Consider the following 16,903-nt stretch of genomic DNA (forward strand, 5'->3'; position numbering starts at 1 on the left):
CTCGAAATAGTTTCATACATTTTTTGGCTAGTAAGAATATTTTCGGAAAGAATAACTTGAGTTTCAGTAATTTATATTCCGAATGTTCCCTTTTTATAAGAAAATCAAAATACTAAAATTTGTTTATTAACATTAATTAATGAAATAAAAATAAGTGTATTGTACATTTATCATTTAAATCTTACATTTTTGAGATGGTAACAAGTTTGTTTATTATTTTTGGTTTTTGCTCTCACATAAAAGCTTCTTGACTTATCATCCCTTTAATTGTTTCAACATAAAGCTCAGAATATATTTGGGAAAAGGCTCCTATTAAGATCACTACCTAACCATTCCAAAGTAGTATATGTTATACTACGGAGTTATGTACCAATCCGAACCAAAGTATATTAGCAGGTTATACTAGTACTACGTACATATTAGCATTGCAAGTTTGTTAAACCAACATAAATACATTTAGTGCTACAAACTCGTTGAACCAACATAGAGGTCACATCTAGAGCATTAAAATAATACATAGGTTGGTAAAAGATATGCTTAGAAACCTAGCTAGTTCATAGGAATGAGACTAGAGCTATCTCCTCATTCATTGAGGAAATGAACTCTAACAGCTGCAACCACACGTCCTGAGAGTTCAAATTCACAAACAACAGTGTCTCCTATTTTGAGGTTGTACTGTTGACATACATCCGCCCAGCCAAGGAAACTAGGTAAACCGTTGTAATACTTAGTTAAGCCATCCACTTTATTTCCATCGGGAAGAATGAAGTACATGGAGGAATCATGGGGACCAAACTCCAAGCCATACTGCCTAATCACCGGAAGGCCGACATGCTACTTGCACAAATATGAAAGATATATAGAAAAAGACGAGTCTTAGTTTCAGTTGCAAGTGCAACGAATAAACTGTAACTTTGATGACTAGAAACTAAAAATGCTACAAGTATTACCAGCAAATGATTTGTTTTCTTCAGCGTCTTCGCAAAATAAGGGTTTTGGGGATTTAAGAGGTATCGCTCAGGGTTTTGCAAATTAGCACAACTCTTTCTCCCTCGAGTAGTTGTTCTTCCACTTGCTGAAAATTTAGCAGCCAATACCGAAAACAAAAATAGTCAGTCCATAGAAGTCTTAGAGATAAAGTATAATAGTTTTGAGTTTAAAGAACATGAAGATGGTTTCTTTTCAATTTGAATGGTATTACCAGAGGCAGAGGTTGTCTCCTTTTGGGGTTCAAGTCCAAGAGGTGCAGAGATGATCTCTTTTCCATCTTTCTTGAAGATTTGCACTTGAAAATACATAGTGTCTTGGTGTGTGAAGACCAAGGTATCATCTGGACCTAAGAAGTTGTCGTCCACAAACTCATCCCAGTCTTCTTTGATCATAAACAGACCTTTCTTGTCTGGGCGGAGCCAGAGTTGCCAAGAATTGTTCCATGGAACGCTAAACACCACTCTGTGCTCAAAAGACTCATGGGTGCTTCTCAAGAACTCTTCCGGAATAATCCTCTTTAAGAAACCAAGAAGTCAGAAACAGTTGAGTAAACAAGTATAACTTGCATGCAAGCTTGATTTGTAGCTAGAACAAAAACCAGCAAAAGCATGAACTAAAAGCTAATGATCATCACATGCATTTGTGTAAACGTTGAAGATAACTAGATATATAATCTTCTTGGTAACAAAAGCAAGTTCAATGGAACAGAGAGTGGAGATCAGAGATGTACCATGGATTTAGATTTCCAGTTTTGACCTGGAGACAGAGACTTGGAGAAGCTAGACTTGCTCAGACATTCTTGCATCTTTCTCTCCTGCAACATTCTTCTCTTCTTCAAACCCAAGATCTATTTTGAAAACTAAGGGTTGTGGTCTTTGTGGAGAGCTGATCATCAATTGCATGTGGTTATAAAAAAGCAAAGCCAAAGTAAATTGTAACAAAATAAACTTATTTTCCTTTTTTAGAACGTGAAAAGATTTTCAGAAAATAAATATTTTGTTTATTAGTTGCGTTATTCCTTATTTTACCTCGCCGATCGTGCCTTTTTATAGAGGACGCAATAACACCCCAATTTAGAATCCTTAGAAATATTTTAGTAATATATTTTTTTTTTGAATAGTTAAGGATTCTAATCAAGATGGAGTTTTTAGGAATAAAAAAGTAATATTTTTTTTTTTTAAAAATTTTAAATTGAAATTGAAATTTTATTAATTGCATGATTAAAAATAAAGATACAATGATTAAATATAAAAATACACTAATTATTAAACTTCATCACCAAATTTGTTCTAAATATTTTCGATTAAATCATTTTTCAATCGTTCATACATATGCCTATCACGAAGATCATTCCGAACGCGAAAGAGATTATTCAGATTTGTAAGCCTCTCGGTTTCCACCTGTGAACTTCTGTTGACGTCTCCTTCTTCAAATTCAAATATATCGTACCGCATGTATCTGCCTCGTTCATTTTCAACTATCATATTGTGTAGTATGATACATGCTCTCATAATCTTTCCTATCTTTTCTTTGTCCAATGTAAGAACCGGGTTTCTCACAATTGCAAATCGAGCTTACAATACTCCAAAAGCCCGCTCCACATCTTTTCGGGTTGCTTCTTGAACTTTAGCAAATAACTCTTGTTTAGGACATTGAGGGAGTGTGATAGATTGGATAAATGTTGACCATTTTGGATATATACCGTCTGTGAGGTAGTATGCCAACTTATACATGTGTCTGTTGACCACGTACCTTACCCTGGGAGCTCGACCTTCTAAAATGTCATCAAACACAGGAGACCGATCGAGGACATTGATATCATTTAAGGTACCTGGAGGACAAAAAAAGCATGTCATATCCAAAGATCGTGTGAAGCTACAGCCTCTAAGACAATTGTCGGTTTTCTTGATCCACGTGCGTATTGTCCTTTCCAAGCGGTCGGGCAATTTTACCACTCCCAATGCATACAGTCAATGCTCCCGACCATCCCAGGAAACCCTCGTTTCTCTCCAATATCGAGGAGTCGTTAAAGATCCTCCGGTGTGGGTCGTCGTAGATACTCATCTCCGAATAACTGTATTATTCTGTCAGTGAAATTATGTAAACACGAAAGTGCAGTGGTCTCACCAAGTCGGAGATATTCGTCAACCGTGTCAGCCGCAGAACCATAAGCAAGCATACAAATTGCTGCCGTACATTTTTGTAGTGGAGAAAGACCAAACCTCCCCGTTGCATCTCTTCTTTGCTGAAAGAATGGAATATACTCTGATAGGCCATGTACAATACGCAAGAATAACTCCTTATTCATGCGGAAACGGCGTCTGAATAAATGTGGCGAGAATGTCGAATCTTCGCTGAAGTAGTCATTCCATAAGCGGTCGTGTCCTGCTTCACGGTTTCGTTCTATATAAGCACGTCTCTTTTGCTTATTGGTTTGGGCCTCGACTATGCTGTTGAATGTATCTTCGAAGATTTCGTCAAAAACTTCGTCGAATCTATCGGATGAAGATGATGACATTTTAAGGTATCCTGCTTCAAAAAATAATAATATTTTTTTTAAAAATTGTCTATAATAAAATTTCAGATTCCATTAATAATAATAAGTTTTTTAAAATTTCAGATTCCATTAATAATAATAAGTTTTTTTAAATTTCAAATTATGTGTAAGTTTTATTTTTTTTAATCTATAAGATAAGATTAAGTTTTATTTTTTTTAATCAATATGATAGAAGTCTTAAAATGTCTATGTATAAGTTTTACAAGTCTTGTATTAATCTTAGTTTTGAAAGCAGTACTTGTGAATGAGAAACTAGTCTAAGATTAATACATTACTATCATCATAGGAAGCATTTGCACATAAAGAAGTTGTCTTCAAAACCAAACTCTTAATAAGCATTTGAACATAAAGGAGTTACCTACGCTGAAGTAATCTTCTTCGATTACAACTTGTTGGATTACACTTCGAGTTTGTAGCAACAAGATTACAACAACATTTTACAACTTCGCCGAGGTAGTACTAAACGGAAACAAAAGGAAACAAGTTTGATAGAGAGGAAACACAGCAAAAGAGATAGCTTATATCCGGAAGCAAAGAGGGAATATTATACAACTACAACTCAAACAGACGCACCCGTGACTCGGTTCACTTAAGGAAAACAACAAAACACTTTGTAACAATGCACCCGTGACTTGGTTCACATGTCCTACTGCTGGACCTGAAACAAGACAAAAGACAAGAGTTAGTAAAGAATAAAGGCAATGCACACATGTAACAAATACATAGGACATGTAACTACTCAATGCACCTACATACGTCATGTAACTACTCAATGCAATAACAGACGCACATTAATACCTTAATATCATCATAACATCTCAGACATGAGTTTGAGTTTAAGAGTTTCTTTCATCTCAGATAGTGGATCTTTTTTGGCAAGTAAACGATCTAGAATTTTCTGTTTATAAAGTTTTTCTTTCATTTCCATGGTAGTCTGTAGCTGTGACATCTCTTCTTCTTTGCCACTCTTCTTCCTCTTACTAGCAGCTTTAGCAGCTTTCACATCAACTGGTCTACTTTCAGGTTCGACAACTTCATCTTCTCTATCAAAGTCCACCACTTCTTTGCGCTTGTCCTTCCCACCGTCTTTAACGATATAGGTGAAGCACCATTTCTGGTCATGCCTCAGCTCCCTCCACGCATGTTCGAGGCTGAACTTGTGCTCGTAAATGTTGAAGAATGAGTCGAGGGCATCTTTCATCACATCATCATCATTCTGATCACTTCTCTACCCCCTCGACGCCGCATCATAGCATCCTATGAACTTACAGACTTGCTCGTTAATCCTAGCCCACCTCTACTTGCACGGACCAAGCTCTCTAGATATTGTCCCAACCATTTGAGGGTTTGCGTTGTAGTAGTCAACAATCCTCTTCCAGAAACGTTCAACTTTCTGGTCATTGCTAACTACAGGGTCTTTACTGGTGTTAAGCCACGCACCAATGAGGATTTTATCCTCATTCGGAGACCATTTCCTCCTCTCTTTCATATATAGCAGACTCGACACCAGGCTGGACACAAGACTCGACACCAGGCTGGAAACCATACTCATCAGAACCTTGGCTACCGAACCAAGCAGGTTCGGGTGACTCAAGGTCAACTGAAGATTGACTATGCAGTAGATTAACAAACCCAGTCCTTTTATTCATGTTTAGATGATGGTCTGTGATACTCTATTAGCAACACAGACCCTTAAGTAAGCGATAGAAAGCAAACATTTACTTTCGGAGTAGTAGGCAGATAGAAAGCAAACTAGCATTTACCACCAATCAAATCACACTAATAAGTTCTCTACTAGCTACACTTAAAGCTAACAAGTACAATTCTATCAAATCTAAGGAGTTAGGAAGCAATACTAGCATTAAACACTTCCTTCAGCATGACAACAAATGTTATTTTTTATTAAGAGAAATTATCTAACCTATATGTTTTTATTACTGAAACTAAAAGCAGTGAAAGTATCGTACCTGCCAAGCCATTCTCGAGTTCAGACACTGTGGTTTATCCCCCGAAGCTCTTCCTTGAAACACATAAAATTAAACAGTTAAAAGTTTTATTTTTTTCAAAGAAATTATCTAAACAAGGATTGAAACTTACCAGCCCATTACCATGACCGCTATAACCATGACCAGTAAACAAACTCCCTTTGCAAACCCATATTTAACCACTGATTTATTCTTACTTAACACACCCACGATCTTCTCTAGCTTAGCCACCTCCTGGTCACTCTCAAAGAATTGATCCTTGACCAGCCTAAGTTGTGTCTGCATGTTACGCATCTCTTCCATAATCGCCACATCCCACCATTTCCAGATGTGGCAGTCTCCATCGTCAACGTTGACGCACATGAAGTACCTTTTCCCTGGATCTTTAGGAGTGTACGACGTTTCAACAATAGGCTCACAACCGCAATAGCATGTCCTCGGGAATCCTTCATCAGCCTCAGGTTGCGGTGGGTAGTGAACCGCCTCCCCAATAGTGTAGCTACTCTCAGCTTCATCCGCGTAGAGATCAGCTTCTGCTTGAAGTAAAGAGGTCATGTCAAACTCCTCTGATGAAGAAGGCTGAGTGTAGCTATAGTCTTGTCTCATGGTTCGTTGACCTGCAAAAAAAAAACAGATACTATGTAAGCGAAGAAGAAAGACTAAACATTAAGAACACAAAGCAACAAAAAAGACTAAAGAACACAGAGCAAGAAGCACGACTAAACAGTTTACGAATCAGAAAACAAGATAACCAACTAAACAGTTTACTAGCTACACATAAAGCTAACAGAGGGATCGAGTAATGAGTTTTCGAGCTAAACAGAAAACAAGATAAGCAACACCAAGCCATACAGATACGTTTTGTATAAAGCAAACACATATAAACCCGAGTAAAAGAAAACAAATCGACGTTGAAATCGATTGAAAACAAAATGGTGTTTCCAAACCGTAAGAACAAACAAGAAGATCCCTAAATCGATTGAAACCGATAACGTATTGAAACCCTAACTACAAACCAAAAGATCCCCAAAGCAATTGAAAACCCTAACTACAAACCAAAAGATCCCCAAAGCGATTGAAAACCCGGAAGCATAGAGGGAGACGAGAACAACAAGGAACCTAATCTATTCCTTAAATCTACCACAGAAAAACGAAGCATCGAGCTACGATTCAAATGGAAAAAGGAAGCATAGAGGGAGACGAGAACAACAAGGAACATAATCTAATCCTTAAATCTACCACAGAAGAATACGATTTACCTTTGAAGATCACGGAAGAACACGATCTACGACGGATCGAAATCGCCTTTTCGTCTCGAGCTCTGATTTTTTTTTCTTGCCTTCTGTCGCGAATGAATTTTTTTTTTCGCAAAACCAAACACAATAGCTCACTGAGCCTATCCTCCTCCGACACGTGCACTAAGGATCAAGTCCTTCATATCCTTATTTACGGACTGATCCGTTGTTATGTTAGCCAAAATATCCGTTATATATTATTTGTGAAACATTACAACTTATTTTTGTAGCCACGTGTCATCACTAAGATGATTCTTAAAATTATTAGAGAAATATGTTGGTCCATCTAATTATATAATAAGCTTTTTATTAAACTAATCATAAATTCATTATTAATGTCATTTATTATTTCCTTAAATAAAGATTACGGAATTGCCTAACGTGGCTAAAGTATATAAGACAATTAATGATTTTGAATAATAAAGATCTGATAAAAAAATAATGTATCTTCTATCAAATTTGTTTAATTTTAAACTATTAAAATAATTTAAAAAATCACAATAACCATATTATAAAAATTTATATTTTTCTTTATATGTTATATTTTGAATTTTAAAAAACAACTATAAATTACTAAAACTGTTAAAAGTCTCACATTCAAATTTTGCGATCCATGGTTTAAAATTTTTGTTATGACAAAATACAAATGATTACAAAATCATATAAATAAAAGTTTAATTTAATTAATCATTAATATTTAAAATATATATGTATATATATCATTCTAAATTAAACTATAAACCATATTGAATAAATAAATATTTTAATTTCAAAACTTACTTTGGATAATTTTTTTGATAAAAGTTTTGAACTAACATTGATAAATTTTTTTAAATTATAAATTACTAAAATTATTAATCTCACAATGAAAATTTTGTTATCAGTAATTTAAAGTTTTTACTATTAAAGATACACATGATCAAAAAAACATATGAGTAGAAAGCATCATTTAATAGACATTAATATTAAAAATATACTATGTATGTTAATATCATTTAAATTTAATTACATATCCTATCAAATTTTTAAAAAAAATTGTTTGGATTAATAAAATTGATTTATACGTTCGCACCAATTTAATTATATATTTAATAGTTACTGACTTTTAATTATTCAATATATATTTATTATTTCATAATATGTAAGAACATATAATACATAAAATAATTTATATATATAATGTTTATTCCGCACAAGGCGCGGGTCTTAATCTAGTTATTATTATATTTCATTAATCATATGATTACCTCATAAGGATTCTTCTTGGACCGCCGTTGCGGATGGTCTAATGGAGGAAGAGGCTTTACAGATTCTTCTTCAAGCTTGTTACGAGTCTTTCAAACTACTAAAATACCCCTAACCTTTCTTTTTATCGTGAAAGTCCGGTTCAGTTTGATTTTAGTAGCAAAAGAGGAAATTAAAATCACTTTCTTTCCGGTTATATGGACCATCAAACCGGCCTTTATTTAAGTCCAGTCATCTACCACCTAAAAGGCTAAAACCACGAGTTTCACTCAAGCTGAAAACTCGAACAGCATAGAATGCTTGTACTTGTCACCAGCCTTAACCACAGACGGGCAATTCATTCACATCGTAGTCTCCTTACGTACCGGTGCTGACGTCATCCCAGTCCTAAACTCCTATCTTGTTTTTCTTTTGTTCAAAACGCATTTCTCAAGTTGATTTTTTCTAAAAATTAATTTATAATCTGAAATCACCAAGCTATAATCCGAAACGAGAGCACTTGATAGGTTTTATTTTGATAGCAAAGAGTGAAATTTAATTAGTCGACTATTATCCAAACATTACAAAAAATACATTTTGCATGAGCTGGAGATTATATAATTTTCGACAAGAAAAAAGACACAATCAATGATTTTTCTTTTTGAAACAAGGCTATATGTACGTACGGTCATAACTGCATCTTCGCGTGAAGTTAGACCTTAGCTGTAACCTTTTTCAGGTATCCTATGAATAAAGGATGCAACAACCTATAATAAGTTCATTTAGCTTCTTTAGTAAATTTTTAGCAAGTTTCAATTTTTTGCAAGTACTCCAAAGTTGACAAAGTATCGTATGAATAAAAACACGACCTTTTAATTTTTGTTATTTCTTCGTAAGTTTCAATTTGTTTGCATATACTCCAAAGTTGACCAACAAAAAATGTTCCCAAATAACATTGGTTTTCCCATCTATAATAATTAACTGTAATACATATATCAAAACTTAGGCAATATCGAGTAGTAGTAAACAGATGGCAAAGAGTTTTTTTTTTAGCTTAAAATAAGAATCATTTCAAAAAGCTAATCATTTGTCACTTTCTCCTCCTCCTTTACCTATCATCCAAACCCAAAGCAAACGCTACTTCCCTTTTAATATATTAGTGTCACAAATCTCCAACATCATCGACAGGCGACTACACAGAAAAATGCAAGATCCACGGAATCACGTTCCATCTTCTCCCACCATCTCCTCCGTCTCTTCCTCCGATCTTGATACAGAGGTCAGTTTTTTGAATTCTAACTTTAATTTTGATTAATCAAAGTTTTCTCCTATCATTACAATACTTAACTTTTAAAGGCTGTGTGTGTTTTAGAACTGTTACAGAAACATATCTTTGTGTTCTTGATTGGGTTTCTTTATTGGTGATTGGAGGATATATTAGTCTACAGGATCCTTCTTCCATGATAGAAGCATCACACTTGGAACTCTTATGGGACTTAGTTTCACCGCAACCATGCCCATGATGCCATTCCGAGCTTCTTCCCACCGCCACGTGTCACCCTCCCTCACAGCCTCCGACGCAACAAGACTCAACCAGAGGAAACGTCCTCCGTCGAACTCGTCTGAGCGACATCGACGCCGCAAGTGGTGGCGCTTTTGCCGAGACGACGACGATGGCCCTGGAAACGGGTTGCAACGCGGGGCCGGAGACTGTAGTAGACGTTCGTCTCTCGGTGAGTATCTGGAGGTTGAACGGAGGTTTGGAGATGAAGCCGTCTACGGCTCCGCCGAGTCGGAGCTAGAGGGTGCGGTGGCGCGTTACCGGGAACAGCAGCCGGCGGTGGCGGAACGGGCGTTGTTCGCCGACGGGAGGGTACTTCCTCCGGCTTCTGCTGAGATTGTTACCGGAGAAAGTACACCGGTGGCTACGGCACTTTGTAGATTCCCGGTTTCCTTAACCGGTATATGCAGCGGAGGAGGGTGATAAATCCATCGTCGGTCCATGTGCTTATTTGTTTCTTTAAAAAAATTATGTATTCAATAATCTTTAGAATCGTAATAATCATTGTTAGTCGAGAAAATGTGATGAAGTTTAATAACAGCAACACATATAGTCAACTAAAGTATTGAGAAAGAATGATTGGCAAGGGATAAATGAAATGTGGTTACAGAATAAAACTATAATTTGTGGTAAACTGAGATTAAACTGTTAAATGTCTCTAGTTAGGTCGTTCATTAACGTATTAAATTGGGTTTGTTTCTCCAAGCAACAGAAAATATTAGTTTTTGGCAGAACCTGAGTCTTGATTTAAGTTTTTCATACTTATGGTTGGTACAGGTTTCAATGAATTGTTTTTCTTGTTGTATATTGCTTGTGACATTTTTTTTCTTTTTGTTAAAGAATTGCTTGTGAGTTGTGACTATTGATGGATAACATTATGGGACACGGTGAAACTTATTGTGATATTATTATTGATGGATAACATTATGGGACAATATGTCATTTTGACATTTTTCGATATTTTTGTTTTGTTAATACAAAAATTATCATTTTAAAATTCCAATAATTTTTCCAAAAATTAGATATATTTGAACTTTAGTATTACCGTAAAAATGCTTTGATTTTATAAATATATTTAATTATTAAAAAATTATAGACTAAATAAAAATATTTATTAGCGGTGGAAGTTTTTTTTGTTAAGAAACAAAATTTGTGTGAAGAGTTGTATTACATATGCGAAACTACTAAGAGCATCTCCAAAAAGAAACTCTATTTTGAAGTTTCCAAAACTCTATATTTAAAGTTTAAAGGTGTTTTTCTCTAAAAACAAAACTTCAAAATCAATTTCAAAACTATTTGTATTTTATAATATGGTATTTATATTTGTCATAACTAATTTGAATTCATAAAACTTTTGTAAATAACTAACACATATATAAACATATCCCAATAATAATAATTAATAAAATATTCTATTAAAATATAAATAACTTAATTAATATTAAACTTCAAACAAAATACCATATTATTCCATAAATGATTTTTGTAATGTATATATAATCTATTAGTGCATTTCGAAGTAAAAATGACTCTCTATATTTTTTCTTTGTTGAAATCGGGTGATATTGATACTTGTAAATATATCAGATTAGAACAAGAAAGTAAAAGAGAAACATAAAATATTGCTAAATGACTAATTTCTTTTCAATGATATTAATATTCATGAATATATTCGATATGACCAAGAAAGAATTGTACGAAAAAAACATAAAAACAACAACAACCATCTTCAGTTATACAAAAAAATTTGGACAATATTTGAAAATTTTGAAGGTTCCGGATCAAACTTACCTGACTACTAGTGTTGTTGTAATATTTAAATTTGTGTAATAGTTATGTTTTCATGTAATTTTTAAAAATATTTTTTGTTAAGTTTCTTTTGTATATTATTGTTTTCCTAGTTAAAATATTATAAATCTTAGTTTTTTAAATTTCGTAAAAAAAATTTAAAATATTTATGAGAGATAATTTTTTTAGGATTAAAACAATAAAAAAGAAAATATTTATGGAACATAAAGTGATGTGTGATTATAGGAACCACAATGCAAATAAAAATATGAAACTTCAAATTTGAAGTTTTGAGTAGTGAAACTTCAAATATAGAGTTTTACTATTCAAAATTTTAAATTTGAAGTTTTGAAGTTGGTTTTTGTGGAGAGTAACAAACTTTATATTTAAGTTAGAGAGTGTATATTTATTTTTGTATAACCAATTAATTAATTAATTAATTTTTTTTTGGAAAACGCGAGTAGCCTCAAGAAACGCAACGCGACACAGAAAACAAATCAAAACTCCTTTATCGTTCCGTCTCTCTTATCTAAAGCAGCAGCAATAGAAGCAAACGTCATCGATGGCGTCTCACGCTTCGAATCTGTGGGTGCTTCTAGGCCTAGGCATCGCCGGGATTCTGTTAGCTGCTAAGAAGCTGAAGAAAACCATCCGCGAAGACTTCGGCGCCTTCATCGAGAAGCTCTTGCTCCTTCCCCCGCCGCCGCCTGCTCCTCCCAAAGCCCCTCACCCTCTCACCGGTCTCTCCTTCGCCATCTCCGACCTGTAAGTCACCGCAGACTCGTTCCCTCCCCCTTCCTCTCGGACTCCATATAGAGTTAGGCGAAGGTTTGGGGGATTTAGATGAAGAATCTTTTCGCTGTGTAGTCAAAGATTGAAATCGGCGTTGACTCCATTTTCGTGAACTTATACTTGATTCATTTTGAGGAATTATATTCGAAGTTTTGATTATTGTGTATTCAGTTGTGTGTGTGTGTGTGTGCGTCTGCTAGTTCTATCAAACACCTTTGGAGTTGGATCATAATACACAGTGGATATATGTTTATAGACTTGTAAAATGTTTATTTAAATTTATGTTAATATCTCATTTTATTATATGAACTTTCAGTCAAAAAGATTCAAAAATGGTTACTCTTTTTGTTATTCGCATTTTGTTTTCCAGATTCGATGTTACGGGCTACGTGACTGGCTTTGGTCATCCAGACTGGGTGGGGACGCATGAACCTGCTTCTTCAACGTCTCCTGTGGTTTCAACTCTCGTTGAAGGTGGAGCCACTTGTGTTGGCAAAACTGTTGTTGATGAACTTGCCTTCAGGTTTCTCTCTCTTTCCATTGCATTATATTAAGTTTTATCTCCTATATCGGAATTCAAGTAATTCCTTTTTGTTATTTTGGTTTTTGCTTTCTTCAGTATCAGTGGAGAAACCAAGCATTACGAGTCTCCCACAAATCCTGCTGCTCATGATCGTATTCCTGGTGGCGCTTCCAGTGGAGCTGCTGTTGCCGTTGCAACTAGCGCTGTGGATTTTGCGTTAGGTGAGCTCAGTAGATTCTCTTTTTTTCCTCGTTAGGACAATGTGGTGCAAGATAGACCTACCGTTTACTAGTTCTGGTTCAGTTTTCATAAGAATATGATTCTGATGGCTTGCATCATTGCAGGCATCGACACAGTTGGCGGTGTAAGAGTGCCTGCCGGATACTGCGGCGTTCTTGGATTCAAATCTTCCCATGGGGCTATTTCAAACGCAGGGATCATACCAGTATCTTCCAGTCTTGACTCTGTTGGTATGGATGACTGATAAATTAAACCTTTATGGTAGAGAATGATTTGGATCTCATATATACTAGGTTGTGATTGTTGTATACTGATACTGCAAGATGACTGTTCATATGATAGTTTACATTTTGCAATATTATTGTTATTACTATATCAGCCATTACGTGATTCTAATCAGTAGATATTTGCCTTCAGGATGGTTTGCTCGCGATCCAAACACCCTACGTCGCGTTGGCCATGTACTCTTGCACCTTCCATTTGCCACACCACGGAATCCAAGGCAAATCATACTAGCTGATGACTATTTTCAGCTGCAAAAGATCCCTGTGGACCGGATTACACAAGTGGTGATCAAATCAGCTGAAAAGCTTTTCGGAAGTATGCCCTTTGCTCTTCCTAAAGCTCCTCCAGCTCTTTCATACATCCTGATTAGAATAGAGAGAGTTATCCTTTGTTTTGTTTTGTAGGACAATTGCTGAAGCATCAGAATCTGGAGAACTATTTCGAATCTAAAGTTCCTAGCTTGAAAGAGTTCGCTAGGACAAAAGCAATCACTAGCACGAAGGTCCCTACATCGAGACTACTGGCAAATGTGATGCAGCTTTTTCAAAGGTGTGCCTATTGTTTATTCACTATCAAAGGATGACAGCATCTCTATCTCGAACTCTACAACAATCTTGGCTTGTATTGTAGGCACGAGTTTCTTCAAAACCATGGGGATTGGATCAAGACAGTGAAGCAAGCTATTGATCCTGTGATTTCTTCACAGTTGAGTGAAACTCCAGAACTAACTAACGAAGAGATTGAGAATCTGAATGCAATCAGAAACCAGGCGCGAGCTGCTATTAATTCACTTCTCAAGGTATCCATGCGATATTGTCCACAACTTGAGCGACTTTGTTTATGTCTCTTGACTAAGCTTATGTGTTCCCGTGAATCAAGGATGATGGCATTCTGGTTATCCCAACAGTGCCAACTCTTCCTCCAAAACTTGGTAGCAAAGAGATACTCTCTGAAGACTATCAAAACCGAGCTTCCAGTCTACTTAGCATTGCCAGCATATCGGGTTGTTGTCAGGTTACATCTCACTCTCTTTGTTTTGTTCTATTCCGATGGTGAACCCTCAGATAAATCAACAACAAAGCGACCTCTTACCAGACAACATTAGCAAACACAATCCACATATTACGTGTCATAACAATTATATTGGTCTGATAATTCAGGTGACTGTGCCACTGGGACACCACGAGAAGTGCCCTGTTTCAGTTTCTTTCATAGCAAGACATGGTGGTGACCGCTTTTTACTAGATACAGTGCAGACAATGTATGCATCTTTGCAAGAGAACTCCAGCGTTATTTCCGATCCCAAATCATCTAAAAAGACTATCAGCCTAGGAGAGTCGGCTGAAATGGCCAAAGAGAAGGTCAAATAGTTTCCATTATCTGTCTCATTCGTGTTAGCGTTTTTAGTTTATTGATTGTTATCTCTTTGTCCTTGTAAACCAGGGTAACCAAGCATTCAAAGAGAAACAATGGCAGAAAGCTATTGGCCTTTACTCAGAAGCTATTAAGCTAAGTGACAGCAATGGTACCTATTACAATAACAGAGCTGCTGCATATCTTGAAATTGGAAGGTAAATTATATTTCGCTGCTCCCAGGGAGAGATCTTTATGTGTGACATTGACTTCGATAAATCCTATACATGCAGCTTTCTTCAAGCTGAAGAAGACTGTACCAAAGCCATCACTCTCGACAAGAAGGTAACTTTCTTTGAACGTAGAAGCTAGTTTCTCTTGGAAGAGAGGCCTTGGATCTAAACAAAATAATTTTTTTTTGTTCAGAATGTGAAAGCCTATTTACGAAGAGGAACCGCAAGGGAAATGTTAGGCGTTTACAAAGAAGCCATGGATGGTAAGCTTTAAAGAACCAGGATCTGATCCGATTTGATCTAAACCAATGATTAACACTCAGACGTTGTTGTTTCTTTTCCTATTTTAAACTCTGCAGATTTCAGACACGCACTTGTGTTGGAACCAAACAACAAACGGGCGTCTCAATCAGCCGAGAGATTGCGAAAGCTATTCCAGTGAAGCTTGGTTTCTCTTGGTCCCTTACCTCAGCGTTCAATGAGCAAACGTATTTTCCTTAGAATGAGTATAGGCCAATTTTGTTACACCTGTTTTCTTCTAGAAAGAAAAAGTAAAACATTCGGATATTTATGTATTTTAATTATATACATTGTGCGGAATATTACGTTGTAACGAAATTTTAGCGCTCTCTAAAATTGGGTTTCAAAAATAATCGTTAATCGTAAACACCGGATACCGAAACTCCCGGTCGTCGTTTATTCAGTGTGAAATTAGGTGAGTTCCTTTAATTACATCGTCTTTAGCCATTTCTTGTCTCGCACGCAATCGACTTTCTGTTTTGGTTTCCCACGCAGATTTTAAACTTGAGTTTGTTTCTCACACAGAAATATTGGGATCAAAACATGTGCATGCAGTAGAATCTCGACAAAAGATCGTAGAGATCGAGTGAGCAATATTTACAAATGACAACGACGGGTCCGGCGAGGACAAGCTCATTGATGGACGATCTCTTGGGACTCCTTAGAATCCGCATCAGACGTGGCGTTAATCTCGCCGTCCGTGACATCAATAGCAGCGACCCTTACATCGTCGTCAAAATGGGCAAGCAGGTCATACAATATATCATCGGATATTTACAGCTTCGTAATATATCATTACGTGCAAATATCAATTTATTGTTTCTTTTTTTTTTTTTTGTGCAGAAGTTGAAGACTCGTGTCATTAGCAAAGACGTAAATCCAGAATGGAATGAAGATCTGACTCTCTCCGTCACAGACCCCAGTCTTACCGTCCTCTTGGTATATATATATATATATTCATACTAAATCATATTTTAAATCATGATGTTTATATTGATGATATAAAGAACCATATGTAGACGGTGTACGACCACGACATGTTTAGCAAGGACGACAAGATGGGTGATGCAGAGTTCGAGATAAAACCATATATTGAGGCTTTAAGGATGCAACTTGACGGACTTCTTAGTGGAACCATTGTCACCACGGTTCAGCCAAGTCGTCGCAACTGCTTAGCCGAGGAGTCTAAAGTCACTTGGATCGATGGTAAGCTCGTCCAGGATCTCGTTCTCAGATTACGACACGTCGAATGTGGAGAGGTCGAGGCTCAGCTTCAGTGGATTGACCTCCCTGGCTCCAAGGGTCTGTGAAACTTCTCTTTACTAATTACCGTTACTTTTTAAGGTTTTTTTTCTTTCAAATTGAATTAAACCTCACAATCACAACAAGTGACAGAACCATCTTGATGGTATAGTGAATTAGAAGCGTGTATTTGTCCATAAGAATATAAGGATTATTGGATTAAGAACGTTGAGGGAAGTTTTGCTCCCATATGGTGATGGAGTCATGGTGGTGGATATTGTCTATGTATATTTGGGTTTAGATTTGTGCCTTAAATAAGGCTTTAATTTGATTAACACGAACAACTATTTTTTATTTACATGATATCCATTATATAGCAATGAGCACACATATTGTGATGCTTGTATGTATATCCATATACTTTCATGAGTTAACTATTAATGAAAACCATCGTGTATCATATATTTGACAATAATAGGCTTTTTCTACCATTGCATCAGAGGTTCATGTGTATCTTAGACAAGATATGAGCCCG

The 16,903-nt window shown here is 36.0% G+C and overlaps 6 protein-coding genes across 9 annotated transcripts; 3 read left to right on the top strand and 3 right to left on the bottom strand.

Annotated features, from left to right (window-relative positions):
* Nucleotides 1-389: 389 nt before the first annotated feature.
* LOC106360450 (B3 domain-containing protein At5g25470-like) lies at nt 390-1,960 on the bottom strand. The gene is made up of 4 exons (XM_013800051.2): nt 1,721-1,960; nt 1,202-1,505; nt 951-1,075; nt 390-834 (listed from the first exon to the last, which is right to left on the bottom strand). Exons 1-4 carry the CDS (start codon nt 1,811-1,813, stop codon nt 583-585), a joined length of 774 nt encoding a protein of 257 aa, XP_013655505.1. The 5' UTR covers nt 1,814-1,960; the 3' UTR covers nt 390-582.
* A 1,056-nt stretch (nt 1,961-3,016) lies between these two features.
* On the bottom strand, nt 3,017-3,508 carry LOC125582999. The gene has a single exon (XM_048749524.1). It carries the CDS (start codon nt 3,506-3,508, stop codon nt 3,017-3,019), a length of 492 nt encoding a protein of 163 aa, XP_048605481.1.
* An 847-nt stretch (nt 3,509-4,355) lies between these two features.
* Nucleotides 4,356-4,948, bottom strand: LOC106358671 (glutathione S-transferase T2-like). The gene is made up of 2 exons (XM_013798491.1): nt 4,817-4,948; nt 4,356-4,775 (listed from the first exon to the last, which is right to left on the bottom strand). The coding sequence occupies exons 1-2, from the start codon at nt 4,946-4,948 to the stop codon at nt 4,356-4,358; spliced, it is 552 nt and encodes a 183-aa protein (XP_013653945.1).
* A 4,026-nt stretch (nt 4,949-8,974) lies between these two features.
* On the top strand, nt 8,975-10,156 carry BNAC03G40340D (uncharacterized protein At3g17950). 3 transcript variants are annotated; one of them, XM_013800046.3, is made up of 2 exons: nt 8,975-9,330; nt 9,500-10,156. In XM_013800046.3, exon 2 carries the CDS (start codon nt 9,541-9,543, stop codon nt 10,033-10,035), a length of 495 nt encoding a protein of 164 aa, XP_013655500.1. In that variant the 5' UTR covers nt 8,975-9,330; nt 9,500-9,540; the 3' UTR covers nt 10,036-10,156. The 3 variants fall into 3 exon arrangements, with proteins under 3 accessions (XP_013655500.1, XP_022551982.1, XP_013655499.1); XM_022696261.2 differs by having other exon boundaries at nt 8,977-9,330; nt 9,424-10,156; XM_013800045.3 differs by having other exon boundaries at nt 8,997-9,330; nt 9,493-10,156.
* Nucleotides 10,157-11,892: 1,736 nt separating this feature from the next.
* LOC106360446 (outer envelope protein 64, chloroplastic) lies at nt 11,893-15,479 on the top strand. The gene is made up of 13 exons (XM_013800044.3): nt 11,893-12,165; nt 12,563-12,715; nt 12,812-12,936; nt 13,060-13,185; nt 13,373-13,555; nt 13,645-13,789; nt 13,871-14,039; nt 14,120-14,254; nt 14,401-14,601; nt 14,684-14,811; nt 14,887-14,938; nt 15,020-15,089; nt 15,186-15,479. Exons 1-13 carry the CDS (start codon nt 11,963-11,965, stop codon nt 15,266-15,268), a joined length of 1,773 nt encoding a protein of 590 aa, XP_013655498.1. The 5' UTR covers nt 11,893-11,962; the 3' UTR covers nt 15,269-15,479.
* A 24-nt stretch (nt 15,480-15,503) lies between these two features.
* Nucleotides 15,504-16,699, top strand: LOC106360448 (protein C2-DOMAIN ABA-RELATED 4). Of its 2 annotated transcripts, XM_013800048.3 has the most exons (3): nt 15,555-15,876; nt 15,970-16,065; nt 16,146-16,699. In XM_013800048.3, the coding sequence occupies exons 1-3, from the start codon at nt 15,730-15,732 to the stop codon at nt 16,434-16,436; spliced, it is 534 nt and encodes a 177-aa protein (XP_013655502.1). In that variant the 5' UTR covers nt 15,555-15,729; the 3' UTR covers nt 16,437-16,699. The 2 variants fall into 2 exon arrangements, with proteins under 2 accessions (XP_048609109.1, XP_013655502.1); XM_048753152.1 differs by having other exon boundaries at nt 15,504-16,065.
* Nucleotides 16,700-16,903: the final 204 nt, after the last annotated feature.

This window comes from Brassica napus, chromosome C3 (assembly GCF_020379485.1).
Source record: "Brassica napus cultivar Da-Ae chromosome C3, Da-Ae, whole genome shotgun sequence".
NCBI lineage: Eukaryota > Viridiplantae > Streptophyta > Magnoliopsida > Brassicales > Brassicaceae > Brassica > Brassica napus.

Excerpts from the sequence above, each read along its gene's own strand:
- LOC106360450 (XM_013800051.2), bottom strand. The coding sequence starts at position 1,813 with ATGTTGCAGGAGAGAAAGATGCAAGAATGTCTGAGCAAGTCTAGCTTC. Across the intron at positions 1,506-1,720 it reads ACTGGAAATCTAAATCCATG|AGGATTATTCCGGAAGAGTT; the intron begins GTACATCTCTGA and ends GGTTTCTTAAAG. Across the intron at positions 835-950 it reads AGAAAACAAATCATTTGCTG|CATGTCGGCCTTCCGGTGAT; the intron begins GTAATACTTGTA and ends TTGTGCAAGTAG.
- LOC125582999 (XM_048749524.1), bottom strand. The coding sequence starts at position 3,508 with ATGTCATCATCTTCATCCGATAGATTCGACGAAGTTTTTGACGAAATC.
- LOC106358671 (XM_013798491.1), bottom strand. The coding sequence starts at position 4,948 with ATGACCAGAAAGTTGAACGTTTCTGGAAGAGGATTGTTGACTACTACA. Across the intron at positions 4,776-4,816 it reads TAGGATTAACGAGCAAGTCT|AGAAGTGATCAGAATGATGA; the intron begins GTAAGTTCATAG and ends TCGAGGGGGTAG.
- BNAC03G40340D (XM_013800045.3), top strand. The coding sequence starts at position 9,256 with ATGCAAGATCCACGGAATCACGTTCCATCTTCTCCCACCATCTCCTCC. Across the intron at positions 9,331-9,492 it reads CCTCCGATCTTGATACAGAG|TCTACAGGATCCTTCTTCCA; the intron begins GTCAGTTTTTTG and ends AGGATATATTAG.
- LOC106360446 (XM_013800044.3), top strand. The coding sequence starts at position 11,963 with ATGGCGTCTCACGCTTCGAATCTGTGGGTGCTTCTAGGCCTAGGCATC. Across the intron at positions 12,166-12,562 it reads TCCTTCGCCATCTCCGACCT|ATTCGATGTTACGGGCTACG; the intron begins GTAAGTCACCGC and ends TTTGTTTTCCAG. Across the intron at positions 13,790-13,870 it reads GTGATGCAGCTTTTTCAAAG|GCACGAGTTTCTTCAAAACC; the intron begins GTGTGCCTATTG and ends CTTGTATTGTAG.
- LOC106360448 (XM_048753152.1), top strand. The coding sequence starts at position 15,730 with ATGACAACGACGGGTCCGGCGAGGACAAGCTCATTGATGGACGATCTC. Across the intron at positions 16,066-16,145 it reads CCAGTCTTACCGTCCTCTTG|ACGGTGTACGACCACGACAT; the intron begins GTATATATATAT and ends AACCATATGTAG.